Here is a 27,149-nt window from a genome sequence, read left to right as displayed (position 1 = left end):
AAACAAAAAGATGAAAACTGCATACTCAAATGATGAAAGAGAAATCTGGATGGAGCCCAGAATATTTAAGACATTGTAAAGCTGCTGCACCATCCTGAACTTCTCACACCAGAATTATATGAGAAACAAAAACAATTTTAGAAACCTCAGTTTAGCCAAGTTTTCAAATGCAGTATTAAATGATAGACTCTTATGGCTTGCCTACTTTTGGGAAAAGGAAACTTTTGATCAAAGGAAAAAAGTTTGAAAAGAAGCGTTGCATACATGAAGATATCTGTGTAGTATTTTTTTATATTAGGTTAGCACTGAAAACAAAACTAGATATCCAACAATGAGGAAATAATTTAAGTACTTAGGACTGCAGTTTTATAGTGAGCTTTATGTGCCAGGCACAGTGGCTCATGCTTGTAATCCCAACACTTTGGGAGGCAAAGGTGGGCGGATCATTTGAGGTCAGGAGTTTGAAACCAGCCTGACCAACATGGTGAAACCCGGTCTCTACTAAAAACACAAAAAAATTAGCTGGGTGCGGTGGTGCATGTCTGTAGTCCCAGCTACTCAGGAGGCTGAGGTGGGAGAATCACTTGAACCTGGGAGGTGGAGGTTGTGTGAGCCGAGATTGCGTCACTGCACTCCAGCCTGGGCAACCGAGCGAGACTCGTCTCAAAAACAAACAAAAATAATAATAAAGTGAGCTTTATGAAGACATTACAGAAAAGATTCAAATATAAAATGACCTCTGCTCTAATTATAACTGGTGGCAAAACTGTTGGTTGTCTGATCCATGGTAATTCCCAATCCCCATTTTCCTTTCCCACCTTCCATTAGTGAGACTGGAAAGGCTTACAACTTCATTTTCCCACTTTCCTGGGAACAAGGGGTGATCATGTTGTACATTTATGGCTAGCAGATGAACACAAGTCTGATCTAAATTTCTAGAAAAGATTTTACATTTATGAGAAAAGGATCAGATGTGGAAGGCCCTGCTTCCCCTTCTTTTTGTCTTGAATACAGACACATTGGCTTGAACTGCAATGGCCATCTTGTTTCCATGACGGAAAGGCTAAAGGAATCTGAGCCCCTGATATCACTGAGTCACTAAACCAATGCCAGTGGCCAGCTCCTTTAGACTTCTTGTTATCTGAGAAAAACCCCTATTTGAAGAACCATTGCCACTTGGATCTTTTGTGTTACTTAAAGCAGAAAACATTCCTACCTGAAACAGAAATAGGTAAGTTATAAGTGACATAAACAAATTAAAACAGTTGACCTGTTATTTTTGAAAGTGATTTGTTAGATAAAGTTCTATTTGTGCAATAAAGCATTTAAAAATAAAAATATTGAGGCCAGGCACGGTGGCTCATGCCTGTAATCCCAGCACTTTGGGAGGCTGAGGCGGGCGGATCACCTGAGGTCAGGAGTTCGAGAGCAGCCTGGCCAGCATGGTGAAACCCTGTTTCTACTAAAAATACAAAAATTAGCCAGGCTTGGTGGCGGACACCTGTAGATCCAGCTACTCGGGAGCCTGGGGCAGGAGAATCACTTGAACCCGGGAGGCAGAGGTTGCAGTGAGCTGAGATCCTGCCACTGCACTCCAGCCTGGATGACAGAGCGAGACTCCGTCTCAAAGAAAAAAAAAAAAAAAAAAAAAAGTGCTGAGCTTAAAGGGAAAAATGTTTAATTTTATTGCTGACTATGAACACATTTGCCATTTAATCCAGATTATTTTAATTCTGATGCTAAGGCCATCCATTGTCTTTTGTTAGGAGTCAAACAAAATTTTAGTAACCAAAACATATTTTCAATAAAATTTTATATGTATATAAGTAAATAACAAAACAACAAAAAACAAAAAAAGAACAAAACAGCACCAAGAACCTATGTAAAATTTCATCATACAATTTCTATGCAAGCTGCTTGATTACAGAAAACTGTTCAAACTGTTCATCAAAAACTGAGTGGGATTTTCCATTGATATTTCAGATATTCAAATCAACCCATATTCTGAGTATCAATCTGAATTGCACAGGTTAAGATGTGAACCCTTCACATAGTGTTGAAGATGTGTTGAAATCTGTACTTGAATTGGCATTGCTTTCCTCAGAGTTAGGCTGCCTTCATGAGAAATATCTTCTATCCCTGAGAGATCAGCTACATCAAGATGGCTCATCAGCTAAATCACGTTGGTCAAAATACCTAGTAAAAAAAAAAACAAAAACAATTTATGTATAAAGATATTAACTGTAGCACTATTTTTAATAGCCAAAGACCATAAGCAACCCAAATGTCCATCAATAAGAGACTGGTTAAATAAGCTATAGTATGTCTACATAGTGGAAAATTATGAAGCCATAAAAAGAGAAATGAGGGAAATATTTATACTGCTAAAGTATGAGGAACGTATTTATACTGCTAAAGTATGATTTCCAGGATTTATTAAGTGAAAAAAAATGAAGTACAGAACAGATTGTTCTGTATGCTACCTTATGTGAGTATGTGTAGGACTGCCAATATACATGTTTGTTTATATTTTTCTTTTCCTTTTTGAGACAAGGTCTCACTCTGTCACCCAGGCTGGAGTGCAGTGGCATGATCATGGCTCATTTCCCAGACTGGTCTTGAACTCCTGGGCTCAAACAATTCTCCAGCCTCAGTCTCTCGAAGTGCTGGGATTACAGGCATGAGCCACCACATGCGGCCTACTTATACTTTTAAAAAGAAACAATGAATGAAAAGATAAAACAAAAATTAGTAATACAATGGTTAACTAGAGGAGAAAGGAAAAAAGAGGATAATGAGGATAAAGATGGATGCTAAAATACTCCAAATGTACCTTGAATTATAATTTTAACTTTGGCAAGGTAACTATTTTATGTAATTATAAGATTAAATAAAAAGGAAAATCACTAATCAAATTTTGTCATGGCTCACTGCATTCTTGAACCCCTGGACTCAAGCAGTCCTCCCACCTTGACCTCCCAAAGCACTGGGCTTACAGGTGTGAGTCACTGTGCCCAGCTTTCCTTTTTTTTTTTCTTTTTTCTTTTTTTTTTGAGATGGAGTTGCCCAGGCTGGAGTGCAATGGCACGATCTCAGCTCACTGCAACCTCCATCTCCCAGGTTCAAGTGATTCTCCTGCCTCACCATCCCGAGTAGCTGGGATTACAGGCATGAACCACCGTGCCCGGCTAATTTTCCTATTTTTAGTAGAGGCGAGGTTTCACCATGTTGGCCAGGCTAGTCTCGAACTCCTGACTTCAGGTGATCCACCCGCCTTGGCCTCCCAAAGTGGTGGGATTACAGGTATGAGCCACCATGCCCAGTCCTTTTTTTCCTAAACTTTCAAATCTTTGTGTCTTCTATTGTAAAGCTGTTAGCTTCAGAACCTTTTGTAGTCTAGAACTTTTTCCATTTTTATCTAACTTTTTGAGGGCAAAAAATACACTTGAATGTTTTTGCTTTCATAATTGCATAATACTGTAAAATCTCAACTGAGGCAGTCAGAAACTATACTTGTCTGAGGTTTCATTAATTACTGGTTTGCTGAGCTACCAATTACTTAACCTTTCTGAATCTGTGTCATTATCTGTAAAAGGAAAAAAATCAAGTCCAACAGAGCCGAAAGGAAAAAATTTATTAAAACAAAAACAAAAACAAAAACACAACTCTGATCTATTGTAATGAGTAGAGATACTATACATAAAGTAAGTAGGGCAATGCTATATCATCTCATTTAACTGCTACTACCAACAGATGAGGTAGGTATTAGCTTAATTTTTGATCAGCATAGTTAAAAGCTTAGCTCCGGAGTCAAAGTTGCCTGGGTTTGGATCATTACTCTAACACTTAGTAGCTTTGTGATGGTAGTAATATAATTTAACCTCTCTCTGCCATGGTTTCCTCATCTGTAAACTGTTAACAGTACCCACCTTAGAAGGATTAAATGGGTTCCTCACTAAGAAAAATGCTTGGCACAAATTGCCCAGTAAATGTTAATTATCATCAGCAGCATAATTATTGTAGATCAAGAAACTAGATATTGAATATGTGAAAATATGGAAATAAGATTACTTGCCTTCCCAATATTTAAGTATATTATAAAGCTTTAAAAAGGTACTGGCAATGAAATAAAAACACTGATCTATGGAACAAAAATATGTCCAGGAGGAGACCTAAAATAAATATGTGTGTTTTACTGCCTGGCCAATAATGGTGAAACTCCGTCTCCACAAAATTACAAAAATTAGCCGGGCATGATGGCAGATGCCTGTAATCCCAGCTACTTGGGAGGCTGAGGGGGGAGAATTGCTTGAACCCAGGAGGTGAAGGTTGTAGTGAGCCGAGATGGTGCCATTGCACTCCAGCCTGGGCAACAGAGCGAGACTCTGTCTCAAAACAAAACAACAAAAAAAGTTTTCAAATAAATTCCAAGAAGAATTTCTATGTAAGAAATGAAATAAAACAGATACTAAATAAAAATATGCCACAACTGAAAATGAACGCAGGACACAGGCAATTAAACAAAAATGCAGGCTGAATGCAGTGGCTTTACACCTGTAATCCCTGCACTTTCGGAGGCTTAGGTGGGAGGATCGCTTGAGCCCAGGAGTTTTGAGACCAGCCTGGGCAACATAGTGAGACCCTGTCTCTACGAACAATTTTTTTTAATTAGCCAGGTGTGGTGGTGCTTGGTTGTGGTCCTAGCTACTCAGGAGGCTGAGGTGGGAGGATTGCTGGAGCCCAGGAAGTTAAAGCTGTAGTGAGCTGTGATTGCGCCACTGCACCCTAACTATAGCAACAGAGTGAGACTCAAAAAAAAACCAACCAAACAAAAACCAAATGTAATAAATACGATCTAACCTCACTGACCTCACTGATAAATAATAAAGAAGCCAAGGATTAACTATACCTGCTAACCAAGCAGATTAATAAATTCAAAGCAGGAACCCTCTCATCATCTTTGCTATCCTAAAAAAAAAAAAAGAAAAATTTAAATATTGTCTGTTCCTATTACTTTTGAAATAAATTTCCTATTAAGATGTAAAACATGAAACATGAAAACTTTATTATATGACAGTAATCATCATGTGGAAATAGGAGCCCTCAAAGAAAAAGCAGAAAACTGTAGAGTTAATGATTCCTTGAGAAACATCTAAGACTATCTTTTAAATAAAGATTCTGAATAGGGAAAAAAAAAATAAAGAGGGATCTAAGGGGGATAACTTGGGGGAAATTTTTCCCTGGTTCCTACTAAAGGACAATAAGAATCCTGTGTCTTAACTGTACAGTGATGAATATATATATATATATTTTTTCATATATGTATTATATATGTGTCTTAACTGTAGTGAATATGTATTCATATATAATAAATATATATTAATATAATACATATATGAATAAATATATTTATCACTGTAGTCAAGACACAGGATTCTTATTGTTCCTCTCACGCATACAATATATGTGAGGATATATATAGAATATATATGAATATATATAATATATATTCATCACTGTACAGTCAAGACACAGGATTCTTATTGTTCTTATATATATTCATTACTGAATTATATAAAGATATATATATAATGATATACACACACACACACACACACACACACACACACACACACACACCAGGTGCAGTAGCTCATGCCTGTAATCCCAGCACTTTGGGAGGCTGAGGCAGGTGGATCACTTGAAGTCAGCAGTTCGAGACCAGTCTGGCCAACATGGTGAAACCCTGTCTCTACTAAAAATACAAAAATTAGCCAGGCATGGTGGCGGGCACCTGTAATCTCAGCTACTCTGGAGGCTAAGGCAGGAGAATTGCTTGAACCTGGGAAGCGGAGGTTGCAGTGAGCCGAGACCGCACCATTGCACTCCAGCCTCGGTGACAGAGTGAGACTCCATCTCACAATAAAAAAAAAAAAAAAAAAAAAAAAAAAGGCTGAAGCTACAGCAGCCATCTTGGATCATAAGATGAGCATGAGGATGAAAGCCACATATGACAAAACTCAAAGGTCTGGGTGGGTTACTGCCATCTTAGTAAAAATCTAATTTTTTTACCTACTTCTTTTTTGAGACAGAGTCTTGCTCTGTTGCCCAGGCAGGAGTGCAGTGGTGCAATCTCAGCTCACTGCAACCTCCGCCTCCTGGGTTCGAACGATTCTCCTGCCTCAGCCTCCTGAGTAGCTGGGATGACAAGCACCCACCACCACACCCAGCTAAATTTTGTATTTTTAGTAGAGACGGGGTTTCACCATGTGGGCCAGGTTGGTCTCAAACTCCTGACCTCAGGTGAGCCACCCGCCTCAGCCTCCCAAAGTGCTGGGATTATAGGTGTGAGCCACCACGCCCGGCCCAGACTTCTTTATCTCAGAAAACATTTCCATATTATTTAAGCTACTATTATTTTGGGCTTTACAAATCTAATTGCCACCAATAAAATATTCCATGTGTTTTCCTATTTCACTGAACTCCTTCTTTACCACCATATAAATTGGTGGGTGCTTTTAATTTTAAACAGTAAGTTGCAACTTACCACTAAGAGCCTCACTTCAGAGCACCTTCTTGCAAGCTGCCGAATCAGTGAATGAGCCTCAGGTAACAAAGGCTTTTCAAGACAAGCCAATAAAGCATAAAGCCATCTTCCCTAAAAAAAATTCAAAAAAGTAATATTTAGACAAATACTGAACCAGAAGTTTATTTTTTAAATGTCCAATGTTATGCCTGATTATCTGCTATGAATAAATTCATAGAACATTTAACTATATTATGTTTGGGTATAGACAAGAAAGCCTCATTTGGAGAGCCAGGTGTTATCTCTTGTATCCTATAATTACAGACACAGGACATTGGATACCTCAAAATATTCCCTGATCTCCAAAGAGTTTGTTTCAGATATTCTTATGATAGGAAGTTCTCATTTGTAAGCAGAACACTACATTAAGATGAATATAAATACTGGAAAAAATTAAGATACTTTTTTTCTTTGTTCTGTATGGACAGATATAGAAATCATTTTATAATTGTATAATTTTGTCCTCTGGGGACATACAAAGAAACTATACTACAGATGAAATAATCTTTTGACACTTTTATAAATACTATGACAGGCTCAATGTATCCCCACTCCCTTTTAAAATGGGGTTTTCAGCTACAAAATAAATACATATTTGATGCAGAAAAACTGAAGAATACCACAAGCACAAGAAAAAACCTGCAGTCCCAACATTCCAGATCAAACTTTGATTCACTTTAAGAATGTTCTTGTTTTTCCTATTCGTATGTACAACTTTCTTTTTTTTTGAGACAGAGTTTCACGCTTGTTGCCCAGGCTGGAGTGCAATGGCGCGATCTTGGCTCACTGCAACCTCCGCCTCCCGGGTTCAAGCAATTCTCCTGTCTCAGCATCCTGAGTACCTGGAATTACAGGCATGTACCACCACACCCGGCTAATTTTGTATTTTTAATAGAGACCGGGTTTCACCATGTTGTTCAGGCTGGTCTCGAACTCCTGACCTCAAGTGATCTGCCTGCCTTAGCCTCCCAAAGTGGTGAGATTACAGGCGTAAGCCACCATGCCCGGCTGTACAACTTTTTTTCAATACAATTTCATCAGTTGTAATATCATCTTGTAGCCATCTTTTTTATTTATAATACATAATAAAATGTTTACCATGTTGTTTTTGTCCTTTTTCTTTTTTTTTTCGAGATGGAGTCTCGTTCTGTCATCCAGGCTGGAGTGCAGTGGTGCCATCTCGGCTCACTGCAACCTCTGCCTCCCAGGTTCAAGCAATCCTCCTGCCTCAGCCTCCTGAGTAGCTGGGACAACAGGCGCCCGCCACCATGCTCAGCTAATTTTTGTATTTTTAGTAGAGATGGGGGTTTCACCATGTTGGCCAGGCTGGTGTCGAACTCCTGACCTCAAGTGATCCGCCCACCTCGGCCTCCCTAAGTGCTGGGATTACAGGAGTGAGCCACCCCACTCAGCCATCCCTTGTAGTTAAATGGGATTAACAAGGGAATGTTAAGTGTCTTGTTGAGAGTATTTAATAACATTCCCTTGTTTAATCTCATTTAACAACATGGGGAAAGTTTATTAAGTATTGCAAGTAAAATGGTGACAAAGGGTATGTATATTCATCAAGGTTTTTCAGATATGATCACCAGATTGTATCCTGGAAAGGTTATACCAAATTTGTATTTCCACCAGTAGTATATACAACTTTGTTTATTCTGAGCAACATATCACTTCGGGGAAACCTAAAAAATATTAGGACAAAATTTAAATAGCAATTTATACAACACACTAAATGGGTTCCTCAGGCAAACTCAAATCAATAGATAAGACTTTTTCTTACAGAAAAAGATTCAAATCCAGGTTTCTTTTACAAATTGTGGAATTCTTTTTCTATAAAAAAAATTATATGTTTCAACTTGACTCAAATTTTAAGGGATACATTTACTATGTAAAGCTAGCATTTAAATTAAATATTTAATTTAAATTAAATATTCTCTACACTTGTCCCAGCTACTCAGGAGGCTGAGGCAGGAGGATTGCTTGAACTTGGGAGGCAGAGGTTGCAGTGAGCCGAGATGGCACCACTGCACTGCAGCCTGGGTGACAGAGTGAGACTCCATCTCAAAAAAAAAAAAACAAAAAAACAAACTTGTCTGCAACGAGATAAGGAGTTTGTACCTTGTACCAGGATATACATCAACTCTTTCATTGACTTTTTTGCTCCAAGACTTTCTCAATGAAGGAAGTAGTATGTTGATTTACATTCTAGTGTTTCTTATTTGACTACAAACAAGTATAGTTCAGATTATACATATACACACACACACACACACACACACACATATACAAATATAAATATAAATATAAATACTGGCTGGGTGCAGTGGCTCATGCCTGTAATTCCAACACTTTGAGAGGTGGAGGCGGGCAGATCACCTGAGGTCATGAGTTCAAGACCAGTCTGGCCAACATGGAGAAAGCCTGTCTCTACAAAAATACAAAAATTAGCTGGGTGTGGTGGCAGGTGCCTGTAATCCCAGCTACTTGGGAGGCTGAGGCAGGAGAATCACTTGAAACCAGGAGGTGGAGGCTGCAGTGAGCCGAGATCGTGCTACTGCACTCCAGCCTGGGCAACAGAGGGAGATTCCATGTCAAAACAAACAAATAAATAAAAAATAAATAAATACTGTAGCATCACATCAAGTACAGTCATGCATCACTTAATGAAGGGAGATATATTCTGAGAAATGCATTGTTAGGTGATTTTTGTCCCTGGATGAACATCATAGAGTATACTTACACAAACCTAGATGGTATAGTCTACTATACCTAGACTATATTGCATAGCCAATTGCTCCTAGGCTACAAACCTATATAGCACATTACTATACTAAATACTGTAGGCAACTGTAACATAATGGTAAACATTTGTGCATCCAAAAAAACCATATATTTATTTTTTAAGATAGGGTCTCATTCTGTCACTCAGGCTAGAGTGCAGTGCAGTGGCACAATCATGGCTCACTGCAGCCTCAACCTCCCTGGCCTTAGGTGATCCTCCTGCCTCAGCCCTCCCTAGTAGTTGGGATTACAGGCATGAGCCACTGTGCCTGGCCACATCTAAACATATTTAAATACTGGAAAGGAGCCGGGCTCAGTGGCTCATGCTTGTAATCCAAACAGTTTGGGAGGCCAAGGTGGGAGGAACACTAGAGCCTAGGAGTCTGAGATCAGCCTGGGGAACATAGTGAGACCTCGTCTCTATTTAAAAAACACAAAAGGCCGCACACATGGTGGCTCATGCCTGTAATTCCCAGCATTTTGGGAGGGTGAGGAGGCAGGATCATTTGGACTCAGTTCAAGACCAGCCTGGACAACACAGTGAGACCTTGTCTCTAATAAAAAAAACAAAAAACAATAAACAAAAAAAAAAACTGGGTGTGGCTGCATGCGCCTGTAGTCCCAGCTACTCAGGAGATTGAGGCAGGAGGATTGCTTGAGCTGGGGAGATCAAGGTTGCAGTGAGCTATGATTGTAATACTGCACCCCAGCCTGGGTAACAGAGCGAGACCTTGTCTCAAAAAAAAAAAAAAAAAAAAAAAAGAAAAGAAAAAAAGAAAATGTGCAGTAAAAATACAGTATTATAATCCTATAGGAGCACCATTGTATATGTGGCCCACAGTTGACCCAAAACGTCTAATTTTTGCCTACATTATGAAAAGAAAAACATGCAATACTACCAATTCTGGAGTAAAGTCTCTTTCTCCAAACCAATTACTCAGATATTCCAAGACACTAGTTACTGTTGCCTAAAAAAAAAAGAGGGGGTGGAGAAGAGTTGTATTAATAATAAAACATGAATTCAACATGAGTTTCATTAAGTTTATTTAGAAAGCAACTCTGATGTTAAAAATGGCCTCATTCTTTAAACTTTCAAAGAAAGCTAATTTGTTTGACTCTAATTAGTTTGATTAGGCGGCTTATCTAATGAGGCTTTTTTTTTTTTTTTTTTTTTTTTTTTTGAGATGGAGTCTCACTCTGTTGCCCAGGCTGGAGTGCACTGGTGCGATCTTGGCTCACTGCAACCTCCGCCTCCCGGGTTCAAGCAATTCTCCTGCCTCAGCCCCCTGAGTAGCTGAGATTACATGCGTGCACCACCACGTCCGGCTAATTTTTGTATTTTTAGTAGAGACAGGGTTTCTGCATGTTGGTCAGGCTGGTCGAACTCTCGACCTCAGGTGATCCGCCCTCCTCGGCCTCCCAAAGTGCTGCGATCACAGGTGTAAGGCACCGCGCCTAGCCCCAGTGAGGCTTTTAAAACAAATATTTTCACACTTTCAAATATCAACTAACACCTTGGTTTAAATCCTAGGATTTAGTTTGTAACTATTAATAATTTAGTTTGTAACTACTTGAAAGACTTCACAAGGTTAAAAGAAAATGTATTTGTGGCCAGGCTCAGTGGCTCTTGCCAGTAATCTCAGCACTTTGGGAGGCCGAGGCAGGTGGATCACTTGAGGTCAGTTTGAGACCAGCCAGGCCAACATGGTGAAACCCCATCTCTACTAAAAATACAAAAATTAGCCGGGCATGGTGGTGAGTGAATGCAGTCCCAGCTATTAGGGAGGCTGAGGCCGGGGAATCCCTTGAACCTGGGAGGCAGAGGTTGCAGTGAGCCAAGATTTTGCCACTGCACTCCAGCCTGGGCAACAGAGTGAGACTCTGTCTCAAAAAAAAAAAAAAAAAAAAAACCAATGGCACACCTGAGGTCAGGAGTTTGAGACCAGCCTGGCCAACATGGCAAAACCCCATCTCTACTAAAAATACGAAAATTAGCCAGGCATGGTGGCGGGGTCTGTAATCCTAGCTACTCGGGAGGCTGAGACAGGAGAACTGCTTGAACCCGGGAGGCAGAGGTTGCAGTGAGCTGAGATCCTGCCGCTTCACTACAGCCTGGGCAAAAGGTGAAATTCTGTCTCAAAAAAAAAAAAAAAAAAAAGATGTATTTGTAAAAATACCATCAGTTGGCCAGGCGCGGTGGGCTCACGCCTATAATCCCAGCACTTTGGGAGGCCGAGGCAGGTGGATCACAAGGTCGGGAGACAAAGACCATCCTGGCCAACACGGTAAACCCCATCCCTGCTAAAATACAAAAAATTAGCTGGGTGTGATGGTGTGTGCCTGTAGTCCTAGCTACTAGGGAGGCTGAGGCAGGGGAATTGCTTGAACCTGGGAGGTGGAGGTTGCAGTGAGCCAAGATTGTGCCACTGCACTCCAGCCTGGCGACAGAGCGAGACTCCCTCTCAAAAAACAAAACAAAACAAAACAAAACAAAACAAAACAAAAAAACCATCAGTTTATTTCTAAATTCAAATTAAATCAAAGTACAAATCTGAATAAAAATTTAGGTGGAGAAAAATCTGTTTTTAAACTATACAGATGGATTTATCAAACTCTTGAAAATATTCTCTGGTTTATTCAAATACAGTTGATGGTTACAACAAAAATGACACTGATGGAATTTAGTATGACTGCTACAATATCTTAATGCAAATGATTAAGTAACACTGTCAGCTTGTGTATTATTTCCAAGAGAATATCACCCACAAAAAAAATTGTTGGCTGGGCCCAGTGGTTCACACCTGTATTCCCAGCACTTTGGGAGGCTGAGGTGGGAGGATTGCTTGAGCTCAGGAGTTCCAGACCAGCCTGGACAACACAGTGAGACCTTGTCTCTACCAAAAATAAACAAAATTAGCCAGGCATGGTAGCACATGCCTGTGGTCCCAGCTACCAGGAGGCTGAGGTGGGAGGATTGATTGCCTGAGCCCCAAAGTACAAGACTGCAGTGAGCCAAGATCACATCACTGTACTCCAGCATGGGCAACAGAATGAGACCCTGCCAAAAAAAAAAAAAAAAAAAAGGCTTCCAAAGGTACCCAATGCTATGTGAAGATAAAATTAAATTTTTATTTGCTTTTTAAATGAATAAGAGTCCTTACTCCTAAAAAACTGAAGAACCAAACTCCATAATTCTTCCCTTTTGATCCAAGAAATCATATATTTCAATCTTTCTTTTTTTTTTTTTTTGAGACAGAGTCTCGCCCTGTCGCCCAGGCTGGAGTGCAATGGCACGATCTCGGCTCACTGCAACCTCTGCCTCCCAGGTTCAAGCGATTCTCCTGCCTCAGCCTCCCAAGTAGCTGGGATTACAAGTGCATGCCTCCACATCCAGCTAATTTTTGTATTTTTAGTAGAGATGGGGTTTTACCATGTTGGCCAGGCTGGTCTCGAACTCCTGACCTTGTGATCCACCTGCCTTGGCCTCCCAAAGTGCCGGGATTACAGGCATAAGCCACCACGCCCGGCCCATATTTCAATCTTAATAGAATGTATAGGACATCTAGAACTAGAAATAGCAATCTAACCTTAGTACAGATGCCCCTGAACTTGCAATGGGGTTATGTGCTGATAAACACATTGTAAAGTTGAAAATTCCTAAAATGGCTGGGCATGGTGGCTCATGCCTGTAATTCCAGCACTTTGGGAGGCCAAGGTGGGTGGATCAGTTGAGGCCAGGAGTTCGAGACCAACGTGGCCAACATGACAAAATCCTCTCTCTACTGAAAATACAAAAATTAGCCAGGCATGGTGGGAAAAAAGAAATCCTAAACTGAACCATTGTAAGTCAGGGACCTTGTATTTAATTCAAACCCCAGAATCTAAGACTTATAACTGAAAGCTACAGAAATGAATACTCTAGCACCATGATTAAGACAGAGCATGAGCTCTGGAGTTAGATCTACCTGGCACTGAATCTCAGTACTGCCATTTGCTTGCTGAAAAACCACCTGCAAGTTACTTAACCTCAAATGCTGTTTCCTCATCTATAAAAAGTAGTTATCAATAATAACTCTCCATAGAGGGTTGTAGTAAGGATTAAATAAGAACCATTAAAGAGCTTAGGACAAAGTCTTGCATACTGTAAGAATTCAGTATATGTATTAACAATTCAAATACTTTCACACACAATGCAAACAAAAGAATGCATATATCTCTATTATTAATTTTACCTGATTCATTCTGCTAACAATACTAAGCAAGGGAGGAAAACCAATCTGAAAGAAAAAATGAGACTGAATTTTACTAAATGGTATTATAAGCTTCATTTTTTTTTTTTTTTTCAAACTGGTGAATTTCTTGCCACACTGTTGTTTAGAAACAAAGAACAAATAAAAGAAAATTCTTTCATTGTCCATAACAATGAGACATTCCGGAAACTACTACGTTTGTAATGCGGAAGAAAATAACGCCTTAAATTTTGAATATGTAATTTTTTTTTTAGATGGGGTCTCACTCTGTCACCCAGGCTGGAGTGTAGTGGCGCAATCTTGGCTCACTGCAACCTCTGCTTCCTGGGCTCAGGTGATGCTCCCACCTCAGCCTCACGAGTAGCTAGGACCACAGGTGCATGTCAACACGCCCAGCTAATTTTTTTGTATTTTTGGTAGAGATGAGGTTTTGCCATGTTGCCCAGGTTGGTCTGGAACTCCTGAGCTCAAGTGCCTCCCAAAGTGCTGTGATTACAGGCATGAGCCACCTCACCTGGTCTGAATTTGTAAATTTTTAAATAAAGTATGATTTTAGTAAGTAAAATGTTAAAGACTAAAAATTTTTTAAATGATAGTACTTGAAAAAACTAATTTATTAAGTATATCCAATAAAACTGTAACATTGATAAGATGACATTAATATGTTGTATACACCATTTCAAAATCTTCAGCTAAAGCTAATATTTTCAAGAATTAAGGACACTTGAATTAGAATGACATTTTTAAAACCTAATTTGATTCAATTTTTAAAAGTCTACTTTGGAGTCTGAGGCTGTGATTCCTAATTATGAAAATACCACTGATTTGTGAGAAACTTAAGAGGATATACATTAAACGCTTACTTCCTTAAGGGTTTTAACATGGTGTATTTTACTTGTATGTATTCTCTGAAAATAAGCTAAATAAGTAAGTTTTAATTCTTTATAAATTAAAAACCATTTTTGGCTAGCCATGATAGCTCATGCCTATAATCCCAGCAGGAGGATTGCCTGAGCCCAGGAGTTTCAGGCCAACCTTGCAACATGGTGAAAACTTCTCTCTACAAAAAAATTTTTTAAAAAAATTAAAAAACTTATCACTACAAAAAATTTAAAAATTAGCTAGCTGGGTGTGGTGGTGGGTGCCTGCTGCCCCTGGTATGTTGAAGGCTGACGTGGGAGGATTGCTTGAGCCCAGGAGGTTGAAGCTGTAATGAGCTATGAGTGCACTACTGCACTCCAGCCTGGATGACAGAAGAAGACCCTGTCTCAAAAAAAAAAAAAAAAAAAAAAAAAAAAAAAAATATATATATATATATATATATATATATATATAACTATTTTTGAAATGTAGCATATGTTAAGGATATCATCCAAAAGATCAATTGGTTATATAGAAAGAGTACCAAATTAACTTCCCTAAGATTTGAGTCTATTTATACTCCTGTACCACGTCTAAGGGTGCTTGTTTCCCCAGCTCTTGTCAATATGGTGTATCAAACTTTCTTGGCCAATATGTTACCTGAAAAATAGCACCTTGGCATAGTTATGTTATACTTCTATTACAAGTGATTTTTGGCATCTTGTCATATAAGAATAATTTTATTTCCTTTCTGTGAGGTATCTATATCCTTTGGCTATTTTTTCTTGGGCAGGGGAGGGGTGATTCTTGGTCTTTTTATTGATTCTTGGGGCTCTTTACATTTTTAGGAAAAATTAGTTTTAAATGTGAAAAACACAATGTGGCACCATATAGCAAATAATAAATACCTGTTGAACTGAAAAGAACTACATGCTATAGGGAGTAAGCGCTAATGCAGAGGCATGCACTGGATTCTCAAGGAACACCTGCAAACTTGGGGGCAGGTAAATCCTGAAGGACAAGGAGTTGGCTACATAACTTATGATTACAGCCACATGAATTTTAAAGATATCCTCAACATTTCATCTTTAGAATATGTGATTTATTTTTTACAGGCCCTTGAAGTGATAGATGTGATTATGCATTTTAAAGCACCTAATTGTGTCGATTTCCATTTTTTCCCTGGCTACTCATAACACTGTTTGCCTGATGCCTCATCATTTAAAAAAACTATGAATCTTATCCAACTCATAAAATGATTACCAAGCCAAACATAAGGGATATGAAGCCAAACTAAAAAAAGTCACAGTAAATTGTTTCAGAAACTAAGCTGTTTTGTTAGGTTGAAGAGCTAATAAACTAAGTCTGGGTTGGCAAACATTTTCTATCAAGAGTCAGACAGCAAATATTTTAGGCTTTGCAGGCCACATAAAGTCTCAGCCACATATTATTTGTTTCTTTTTTACTCTTTCAAAACCTAAAAACAATCCTTAGCTCATGGATATAAAAAAGGCCATGAACTGGACTTGGCCCAAGGTAGAGTTTGCTGACCCCTTATATTAAGTGGTGCACCAAAATTAAAATGCTTTTTGTTCTGTTTATCCACACAGCCCTTACTTGTACATAATCTATTCCAGGACTTTCATTTGTGGCTGGTCCAACAGCCCCGTCAGCACATAACTTTTCACCCAGACAAAATTTCTTCCAGCCTTCTTCATCTTCAGATTTTGGCTAAAAGAAAAAAAAAAACTGATTTATTCCTGTGTATTAATTTTTACACTGAACAGTAAAAAAAAAGAAGTTAAGGCCTTCCATATTCCCATTACCTCAACCCAAAGATACGGTGCCAGTTATGGGGAGAATCTCTGTCCCCAAATTTGTATGTTAAAACCTTAAACTCCAGTACCTCAGAATGTGACTGTATTTGGAGACAGGGCCTTTAAAGAAGTGATTAATTTAAATTGAGGCCATTAGGGTGAGCCGTAATCCAATCTTACTAGTGTCCTTATAAGAGGAAATTTGGATTCACAAAGAGACACCAGGGACTCCCACACACAGAGGAAAGACCACGTGAGAAAACAGGGAGAAGGTGGCCCTATGCAAGCCAAGGAGAAAAGCCTCAGAAGAGACCAACCTTAGGCCGGGTGCGGTGGTTCACGCCTGTAATCCCAGCACTTTGGGAGGCCGAGGCAGGTGATCACATGAAGTCAGGAGTTCAAGACCAGCCTGGCCAACATGGCAAAACCCCGCCTCTACTAAAAATACAAAAAAAAAAATTAGCCGGATGTGGTGATGCACACCTGTAATCCCAGCTACCCAGAGGCTGAGGCAGGAGAATCGCTCGAGCCCGGGAGGCGGAGGCTGCAGTGAGCAGAGATCGCGTCATTGCACTTTAGCCTGGGCAACAAGAGCGAAACTCTGCCTCAAAAAACAAACAAACAAACAAAAAAAAAGAGACCAACCTTGCTGCCACCTTGTTCTTTGACTTTCAGCCTTCAAGACTGTGAGAAAATAAATACACTTCTGTTGTTTAATCCACCTAGTCTGTTATGGCAGCCCTGACAAACATAGTGCCTAAGTGGCTACACAATATGTGGGGCATGTTGTTTTTCCTTATTATTACATTTTTTGAGACAGGGTCTTGCTGTCGCCCAAGTTGGAGTGCAGAGGTGTGATTACAGTTCATTGCAGCCTGAATCTCGGGCTCAAATAATTCTGCCACCTCAGCCTCTTGAGTAGCTGGGACTACAGGCATGTGCCACCATGCCTGATAATTTTTAAACTTTTTTTGTAGAGATAGTTGTCTCACTCTGTTGCCCAGGCTGGTCTCAAACTCCTGGCCTCAAGCAATTCTTCTGCTTTGGCTTCCCAAAGTGCTGGGATTACAAGTGTGAGCCACTGTGCCCAGCCAAGATGTGTTTAGTTTGGACAAGACTTTAGTGGACACTGACAGACAATGGTGTGTCCAAAAGAGGATGATAAAGACAGAAATAAGTATGGGGGAAAAAATGCACCAAGAACACTTAATAGAATGAAGGATATTTATCCCATGTAAAGAGACGTGATTACATATTTCACATATTTGAAGGGTTGTCCAATCAAAGAAGAAACAGATCTACTCATGCTGCCAGACAGAAAAAGCAGGATGCAGGACTATTTGGGAGAAGCATTCAGCTCAATATAACCTCCTTAACAAAATAACCTTTGTTTGTACATAACACCTTGTATATTACTTTGCATAGGTGCATTTTCCCCCTAGGGATAAGTAGCTTTCATTAAATCCTTAGGATGAATCACCTGAGGTCAGGAGTTCGAGACTAGCCTGGCAATATGGTGAAACCCCGTCTCTACTAAAAATACAAAAATTAGCTGGGTGTGGTGGCAGGCACCTGTAATCCCAGCTACTTGGGAGGCTGAGGCAGGAGAATTGCTTGAATCCAAGAGACAGAGGTTGCAGTGAGCCAAGATTGTGCCACTGCACTCCAGACTGGGCAACAAGAGCAAAACTCCATCTCAAACAAATAAATAAAATAAAATAAAATAAACCTCAAGATGAACATGAGACCACTACAAAGTTAAACCCTATTGTCTTGGAATAAGGTTATCTACCTTTTCCTAACACTCTATTAGGTCAGAAGCTGTTTCTGTTTCAGTTAGTACTGAATATCCTGATTATTAAATATAGCACATGCTTAAATTATTGGATCAATTAATAAACAAATGTTTATGTTTTCACACAGTTGCCATCACAGTGTACTTTATTTTTTAAATAATTTAAATAGAGACAGGGTTTTGCCATGTTGCCCAGGCTGGTCTCGAACTCCTGAGCTCAGGTGATCTGCCCACCTCAGCCTCCCAAAGTGCTGGGATTATAGGCATGAGCCACTGTGCCTGGCTCAGAGTGTACTTTAAAACATTTTCATTGTATTACTTATATGATGTTTGCATTTGCCATGACAAACACTTAAAATTGCTACATAATATTCCACTGTTCTGATGGACCATAGTTTATTGAATCAATTATGTTAGGTCATTTCCATTTTTGACAAAATTTTATCAAGTCATAATGTTACTGATGTGGCTTCTTTTTTAGTTAGTGGGCATGCACCCAAAAGGCCTTCCACTAAGTAAGAAAAAAAATATATTTACCTACCTAGCCCTGTCCCTACTACATACATACATCCTTGGTACTAGGAAGGCACCATTGCATAGTCAAAGGCACACAGGCTTTAGAGACAGACCAACTTGGGTTTGAACCTTAAGCATACCTTTTGTGTGTTTATGTGCGCATGCTTCTTTGATAGAAGGACTAGCTATACCTTTTACAAGTTAAATGACCATTGGCAAGTGATAAGTTACTTCCCTTCATGCTTTTCCTGGAGCAGAGCTTCCAAATGGTATGCAGAAGCACACAGAGATGCCATATACTGAATCTCTCAGCTTTCGGCTAGTTTCAGGAAGAATATGCAAGCAGTCATTTATTCTAATGTGTCACCATGTAAAAGATATCAGGAAGCACTGCCTAAAGGAAGCTTCTAAAATCTAAAATCTATGAACTACCTGAAACTAAAATGTTGTGCATAGGTGCATTTTTTTTCCCTCTGAAGATAAATAGCTTTCATTAGATTCTACGAAAGAATATGAAGTCCCCTAAAAGGTAAAAAACTACTGTCCTGAGACAATGTATCATCTTTCCAACTCCTTTTTTCATTTGGTAGTCCTGATATATCTACTAAAGGGCTTAAAATTATATCTAAACTGATAAAATATAGGACATATGCATGACAATATACATGACAGGTTTCACTTATATGTCACTGGAATTGTGACACAGACTCATCACATTAAGCAGAAGCAGAATCCATTCACAAGTTCTGTAAACATGTGAGTTTACTGCATGGCACCATCACCTCATCAGGAAAATCCATTAAGGCTTTATTCAATTTTTTTTTGTAAATATTGAAAATGTATTTATTTCCTAGAAAGTAAATGTCTAGAAGAATCCTTAAAAACTTGTGGAAGTTTCACAGTCACCTATCCAAAGTCCCCCAAGATATTGTGAATTAAAATTGACATGAAAGGCTGGGTACAGTAGCTCATGCCTGTAATCCAGCACTCGGGGAGGCTAGGGCAGGAGGATCACTTGAGCCCAGGAGTAAGAGACCAGCCTGGGTAACACAGGGAGACCTTGTCTCTACAAAAAATTTTAACAATTAGCTGGGCATGGTGGTATATGCCTTAAGTTCGAGCTACTTGGAAGGCGGTGGTGGGAGGATCACTTGAGCCCAGGAGGTGAAGGCTGCAGTGAGCCATGACTGCACTCTAGCCTGGGAGACAGAGCAAGACCCTGTCTCAAAAAAAAAAAAAAAAAAAAAAAATTTGTCATGAAAATCTATACTTTCCAGGCTACTAATGTAATGAATTGTTACTATTAATGGTATATTGAAGAGAATGAAAGTAACACTGACTAGGCAAGTGAATCTTTAACGACTGGAAGTAAATATAGACTCTTTCAATCAGGTATACATTGTACATCTTAAAACTGAGAAACTTACATACCATTGTCACATTACTATCCAACTGTTGTGATTTCCAGTGACTTCTATGTTTGTTCACATTCTAAAGGAAGAAAACTTAGACATTAGACGGTACTCTTCAAAAAATGGATAACTGAAATCAGTTTCTGCACAAAATTGTAACCATCTAAAACTTGAAAAATGGGAAAGATGGGAGGGGGTGAGATGTAAAAGACCATGTATTGGGTACAGAGTACACTGCTTGGGTGACAAGTGCACCAAAATCTCAGAAATCACCACTAAAGAACTTATCCATGTAACCAAAAACCACCTGTTCCCCAAAACTATTGAAATAAATAAACAAATAAATAAAAATAAACAAAACTTAGAAAATATTTCAAACTGTATTATGTCTAATGATTATAAAAATAATTTGGTAATTAATTCATGAATATTCTGTATACTTTAGGATCATAAATTTTATTTTTCCAGCTACAGTCTAAGAACAGAAATAAATCCAACAGGGGCTTAATTAGATTAAATATGACACTTACCTGTCGAACAGTTGAAAACTGTGCCACTTGTTGCTGTTGCCATTGAAGTGTTGGGGAATAACCTTCAGGGGCGGGTTGGCATCCTGAAAGCTAGAGATCAAGTTCACAAATATTAGGATCAACATTAGTGTCAAAACTAGAATCTCATGCCTCTGCAAAGCAAAAGTAAAACCAAGATAAAGTGTATAATAAAATAAAGATTATACAAGAAAATAAAATATTTTTGCAGATGTAAAAAAGTAGGCATTTCACTTTATTATTTATATCTCAGTTAAAAATATTAGGGAAAGAGCCTTAGTCACCTTAATCAGAGAAATTTGGAAAGGTTTATAGTTGGAGTTTCTATGAAATCTAAATGACATGAGCCTGGAGAATATGATCTAGCCCTACTTGCCTTTCTAGAATAGCAAAACAGAAACAAAAAGAGAGATATACCACAAATAAAGAATTCTAGTATGAAATACAGTTAGATAGAAGGAATGAGTTCTAGCGTTCAATAGCACAGTAGAGTGACTACAGTTAACAATAATTTATTGTATATTTCAAAACAACTAGAAGATTTGAATGTTCCCAAAAGAAAGAAATGATAAATGAGGTGATGGCTATCCTAATTACTGATTATTATACATTGTATGCATGTATCAAAATAGCACATATACTCCATAAATATGTAAAATTATTATTGTGCCTGCGTGATAAAGCATGAAATTATGATTATTATGTATCAATAAAATTAAAAATAAGAACTTTGGTATGGGCAAAATGTACTTAAAGACGCTTAACTTTAAATTGTCTACTTCTGTTTTCTTTCTTTTTTTTTTTTTTGAGACGGAGTTTCGCTCCTGTTGCTCAGGCTGGAGTGCAATGGCCATCTCAGCTCACTGCAATCTCCGTCTCCCGGGTTCAAGCAATTCTCCTGCCTCAGCCTCCCGAGTAGCTGGGATTACAGGCATGTGCCACCACACCTGGCTAATTTTGTATTTTTAGTAGAGATGGGGTTTCTCCATGTTGGTCGGGCTGGTCTTGAACTCCCCACCTCAGATGATCCGCCTGACTTGGCCTCCCAAAGTGCTGGGATTACAGGCGTGAGCCACTGAGCCCAGCCATACTTCTGTTTTCTAAAAGAGCACATACAGCCTGAGCAACATATCAAGACCCCGTCGCTACAAAAAATACAATTAGCTGGGGACGGTGGCACATGCTTGTCGTCTCAGCTACTGGGGAGACTGAGGTGGGAGGATGGCTTGAGCCCAAGAACTCGAGGCTGCAGTGAGCTATGATCGTGGCACTGTATTCTGGCCTGTGCAACAAAGCGAGACCCTGTCTCAATCAATCAATCAATCCATCAAATTAGGTATATTAAGACATTCTGTTCCATTAAATGTCCATCAACTAAAAAACCCTGAAGAGGAATTATAGGAAAAATTACAGTGTCTGAATTAAAATTTCCTGATTACAAGTATCAGTTAGAGAAACTACTTTGAGCATGAAAAGGAAATTACTATCAACTATTTAAAATGCCACTCTCCCAGGCGCCTGTAGTCCCAGCTACTCGGGAGGCTGAGGCAGGAGAATGGTGTGAACCCGGGAGGCAGAGGTTGCGGTGAGCCGAGATCGCGCCACTGCACTCCAGCCTGGGCGACAGAGCGAGACTCTGAGACTCCATCTCAAAAAAAAAAAGAAAAAATAAAAATAAATAAAATAAAATGCCACCCTCCTTTGAGCTTAGGTTAAATAGCACCTCCTTAGAGAGACCTTTGCTGGCCAGGCGTGGTGGCTCACACCTGTAATCCCAGCACTTTAGGAGGCAGAGGCAGGCAGATCACTTCAGGTCAGGAGTTTGAGACCAGCCTGGCCAACATGGTAAAACCATGTCTCTACTAAAAATACAAAAATTAGTCAGGTGTGGTGGCACACGCCTGTAATCCTACCTACTCAGGGGGCTGAGGCAAGAGAAGCTCTTAAACCTGGGAGGCAGAGGTTGTGATGAGCTGAGATTGTGCCACTGCACTCCAGCCTGGGCGAAAAATTGAGACGCAAAAAAAAAAAAGGGGGAAAAAGAGAGCCCTTCTATGATTCCTCTACAGTAGTTCTGTCATTTATTGATTATTATACATGCTTATTTTCTTCATAGCAATAATCACAATATGTAATTATTTGTTTGCTTGTTTACTCTCTGTCTTCCTCAGGAGGGTATGTAAACTCTACAAGGGTAGGAACCTTTTTTGTCTTACCCTCTGTTGAATTCCCAATGCCCGGCACAACCTAGTTGCTTAATTAAAGATGTGCTGGATAAATAAATAAATGAAAATGTCCAGAGTGTGCAAGTAGCTATAAAAGTGTAAGGCCGGGTATGGTGGCTCACACCTGTAATCCCAGCAGTTTGGGAGGCAGAGGTGGGCGCATCACGAGGTCAGGAGTTCGAGACCAGACTGGACAACATGGTGAAACCCCGTCTCTACTAAAAATACAAAAATTAGCCGGGTGTGGTGGTGGGCGCCTGTAATCCCAGCTACTCGGGAGGCTGAGGCACGGTAATCGCTTGAAACCGGAAGGCAGAGGTTGCAGTGAGCTGAGATCGCACCACTGCACTGCAGCCTGGGCAACAAGAGTGAAACTGTCTCAAAAAAAAAAAAAAAAAAAGTGTAAGACATCTGGGTTTCTATTCTTAAAAAAAGTGAAACTTGGTCAAATTCAGAACATGCAAAGCACACTAAGATTAAACACCAATCCAATAACTGGAAAAAGTTCCTTAAAAAATAAAGGGGCCAGGTGAGGTGGCTCACGCCTGTGATCCCAACGCTTTGGGTGGCAGAGGAGGGAGGATCACTTGAGGCCAGGAGTTCCAGACCAGCTGGCAACAGAGCCTCCCTCTCTATAAACAAACAAACAAGCAAAAAATAAAAGATAGCATAAGTAACCCTTTTAAAGACTCCTTTGAAAGGACTGGATAATGTCCTGAAGTAAGATGGGCAAGACTCCACAAAGGCTAGAGTTACAGAAAGCCTCTTTAGAGGCAGTAAATGCCAATTGTCTTTCTGAAGGAAAAAGTACAAGCGAATGTCTAACTTTGCACGGAGTACTCAAATCTTACGTCATAATTGATGCTGTCAGATACTATAGGAAGAGCGTTAGTCTTTTAATTGGGGGGTTGGGGGTAATCTCCAGACGGTTAATAAAACTCACAGAAATATTCACACTTTGCTTCCTTTTCAACTTCTTTGGGTCAATTTGAGCTACCACAACATCTGGACATTGAGCTGCTTCGATCCTACAAATAAGTAATAAACGCGATAAATTAAATTTCTATTGTGCTTTGCTCAGGTGTAGTAAAACAAGCGATCCACTTCCACAGTTCATTGTGAAATCAGAAAAAAAATTCAGACTTCCAATTGAGGTACTAAACAATATATTTCTGAAATTATCTGGATTCAAAACAAATCTAAGAGCACACATCTTGATACGTGCAATCACGTTCAACAGAAACTCGCCCACGTTAGGATGTAATCCAGAATCCTGAATAGACCCGAACTCGCAACAGACTGGAACGGGAATAGAGCACCGAGGGCTGTACCCAGGGGCAGGGCAGAAGACCAGCCCACCCGCCCAGGGCCGAATCACTCACTGGACCCGCCTCAGGTATTCCTGAGGCGTCCTCGGGGGTACCGAGGGATCGAAACCTTCCGTCAAGTCGCAAGGCTCTACCGGCAATAGCCGAGGCATCAACTCTTCCACTGCGGACTCCGCTGGTACCCACGCCATGGTTTTCAAACCAGCCAGTTCCGCTCGGCGCATGCGCCCATTCTAGGTCACAGCGCAGGCGCACTAATAGACACCTTAGGCGCGGAGCTGAGCAAGTGGCAGTTTAGGGAGCGTTAACTGCGCATGAACAAATTGCTGCTTGCCTCAAGGTTAAGGCTCCGGTGGTGTAATAAAGGATCTGAGAATTTAATTCCTAGCTGAATTGGTTCGAACGCGTTTCTGGGTCTTTTACCCTCTGTTTTGTCTTCTAACGCTGGGTAAAGGCCGAGGGTTAGCAACTTTTATGCATCCCTAGTAGTGAGGGATCCTTAAAAATGTTTTTTGAATTAATGAACAATATTACTGTAATTATCATTCATGGAGCTCTAAATTCTTAAACTCTTCATAAACACATTTTCTCATTTGATTCTTAGAACAGTCTTGTGAAGTGGGTGGTAATATACCCCTCTCTTAGGGCAGGGACTGACCTTCCAAAGAGGAAGAACAAATTCCAACCTAGATTTATGCGATGCCAAATGAATGAAAAATTAATTTTCTACAGAAATTTCTAGTGCTTGACCACTTCAAAGATCACTGTATGTTTATTTGGAATATTACTCCTAGAATAGCCAGCACTTTTTAATTTTTGTTTTAAAGAAAAATCTCTTCGTTTAAATACAAATAGTGAAAAAAATGAAACTAATGCTAACACCCAGAAATTAACAAAAATGTTAGGTCAATCTTGTTAGGTAGATAGTATTATTATCTCCATTTCATAGGTGAGGAAACAAGGCAAGAATGTGCAAGAAACAAGTATAATATCTGATTATTTCTAAACAAATACAATTGAGTGAATACAATTGACTTATTTTCTAACACTGATGTTTATTTTAGAAGGTTAAAAATTTTTATTTATGGCACTGCCTTTAGTTTGCAAGGAATTGATTTCAAACCAGGATGTAAGTCTAAATTGAAGATAAAGTGAGGATAGTCCTTAGCTTATTTAAGTACTTAGTGCTTAGGAACTGTAACTAAACAATTGGGACACTTGGAAAGATATCTCCTGGCTGCAAACTACAGTTATTTGGTTAACAAATTTTCACTGGTTTTGGGAAAAACAGACTTAGAATAGGGAGAAATACTCCTGTCGTCCAACATTTTGGTGATAATCAAGGACAAATTTGAAAAAGTAAGTAGTGACGTGAGGACTAAACTGAATTTTTTTTTTTTTTTTTTTGAGACGGAGTCTCGCTCTGTCGCCCAGGCTGGAGTGCAGTGGCGCAATCTCGGCTCACTGCAAGCTCCGCCTCCCGGGTTCACGCCATTCTCCTGCCTCAGGCTCCCGAGTAGCCGCCGGGACTACAGGCACTCGCCACCACGCCCGGCTAATTTATTGTATTTTTAGTAGAGACGGGGTTTCACCGTGTTAGCCTGGATGATGTCGATCTCCTGACCTCGTGATCCACCCGCCTCGGCCTCCCAAAGTGCTGGGATTACAGGCATGAGCCACCGCGCCTGGCCTGATTTTTTTATTTTGCCCAAATTCCTATCTAAGGGGTCTGGGGAGTCATGCCCTACACATCATAAATTCTCATCAGATGGGTTTTATTTAACCCTATATATCACGATTTACTTTTCAACCTCACTTCGGCATGACATTACGAGACAAAGAAGAAAATAAAAATATTTTACCCCAAAACATGTTTCTTTGCCGTATTTTGAAATGGCCCTGCAAAGCTGTTCTTTGTGGAGGAAATTTTGCATCCGTAAATAATCTTGGCCAGGCGCAGTGGCTCATGCCTGTAATCCCACCACTTTGGGAGGCCGAGCTGGGCACATCACCTGAGGTCAGGAGTTCGAGACCAGCCTGGCCAACATGGTGAAACCCTGTCTTTGGTAAAAATACAAAATACTAGCTGGGCATGGTGGTGGGCGCCTGTAATCCCAGCTACTTGGGGGCCTGAGGCAGGAGAATCGCTTGAATCCAGGAGGCGGAGGTGGCAGGGAGCCGAGATTGTGCCATTGCACTCCAGCCTGGGCAACAAGAGCAAAACTCCATCTCAAACAAATAAAATAAAATATTACCCAGCCTTGACCTCCCGGGCTCAAGTGATCCACTCACCTTGGCCTACCAAAGTGCTGGGATTACAGGTGTGAGCCACTGGGCCAGGCCACAAATACATTTTTTTTAATTTTTATTTTTTACTGTAAATTATTAGCATTTTCTTTCAATTTTTTTCTGGAGAAAAGGTTACCTTGCCAATCAACTACCAATGGAACAATGGCTAACATTGGAGTTTGTGCATAAGTATGAGTCAGAACTATGCATGGATTAAGGAAGAAAGGAGACAATAGGAGAATGGAACAAAGGTTGTCCTGGGAAATAATAATAAATTATTTTCCAAAAGAAGAGGTAATAATATAGCTTCGTGCTACTTCAAATCTAATTTTATTTAAAAGAATTAGTAATGATTTTTTGAGCGAAGTTTTCAGAAATTGCACTAAGTATTTTTTAATGCTTCAGTGAAATATGGAACACATGAGATAAGTTATATTTGGTTGATGAAGTTATTCTGAAAAAACGCTTACTATTTGGAAAGGTGAACTTCTGAAACTACAGTAACATTTCATCTATTCCCAGGAAGAAATATTCCTAAGGTACTGAACTACTTCTGGTGCCCTGTTTTTAGAGATTTATCGCCGGTTTTTAGTTTATGATGGAAAAATTCTTGTTTCAGTATTTCTCACACGATTGGTTAGCTGTAGGAGTTACATGACGATTGTGAGAACAGAACATTCTGTTGTGTGTTTATTGATGATGTGGCTGTTTATTGATGATGGAGGCATCTGTTAAGTC

At 39.7% G+C, this 27,149-nt stretch overlaps 1 protein-coding gene across 6 annotated transcripts; it reads right to left on the bottom strand.

Moving 5' to 3' along the window:
- Positions 1-1,796: 1,796 nt before the first annotated feature.
- GEMIN2 (gem nuclear organelle associated protein 2) lies at positions 1,797-25,683 on the bottom strand. 6 transcript variants are annotated; one of them, XM_034937478.3, is made up of 10 exons: positions 24,177-25,683; positions 23,738-23,822; positions 20,552-20,641; positions 20,041-20,100; positions 16,099-16,212; positions 13,603-13,647; positions 10,270-10,338; positions 6,548-6,658; positions 4,910-4,968; positions 1,797-2,196 (listed from the first exon to the last, which is right to left on the bottom strand). In XM_034937478.3, exons 1-10 carry the CDS (start codon positions 24,344-24,346, stop codon positions 2,157-2,159), a joined length of 843 nt encoding a protein of 280 aa, XP_034793369.1. In that variant the 5' UTR covers positions 24,347-25,683; the 3' UTR covers positions 1,797-2,156. The 6 variants fall into 6 exon arrangements, with proteins under 6 accessions (XP_034793369.1, XP_024781192.2, XP_034793371.1 ...); XM_024925424.4 differs by lacking the exon at positions 10,270-10,338 and having other exon boundaries at positions 24,177-24,410; XM_034937480.3 differs by lacking the exon at positions 4,910-4,968 and having other exon boundaries at positions 24,177-24,360.
- Positions 25,684-27,149: the final 1,466 nt, after the last annotated feature.

The sequence above is a fragment of the Pan paniscus genome, chromosome 15 (assembly GCF_029289425.2).
Source record: "Pan paniscus chromosome 15, NHGRI_mPanPan1-v2.0_pri, whole genome shotgun sequence".
Taxonomy (NCBI): Eukaryota; Metazoa; Chordata; class Mammalia; order Primates; family Hominidae; genus Pan; species Pan paniscus.
The sequence above is the reverse complement of the archived record's forward strand: the minus strand, read 5'-3'. Positions and strand labels throughout refer to the sequence as shown.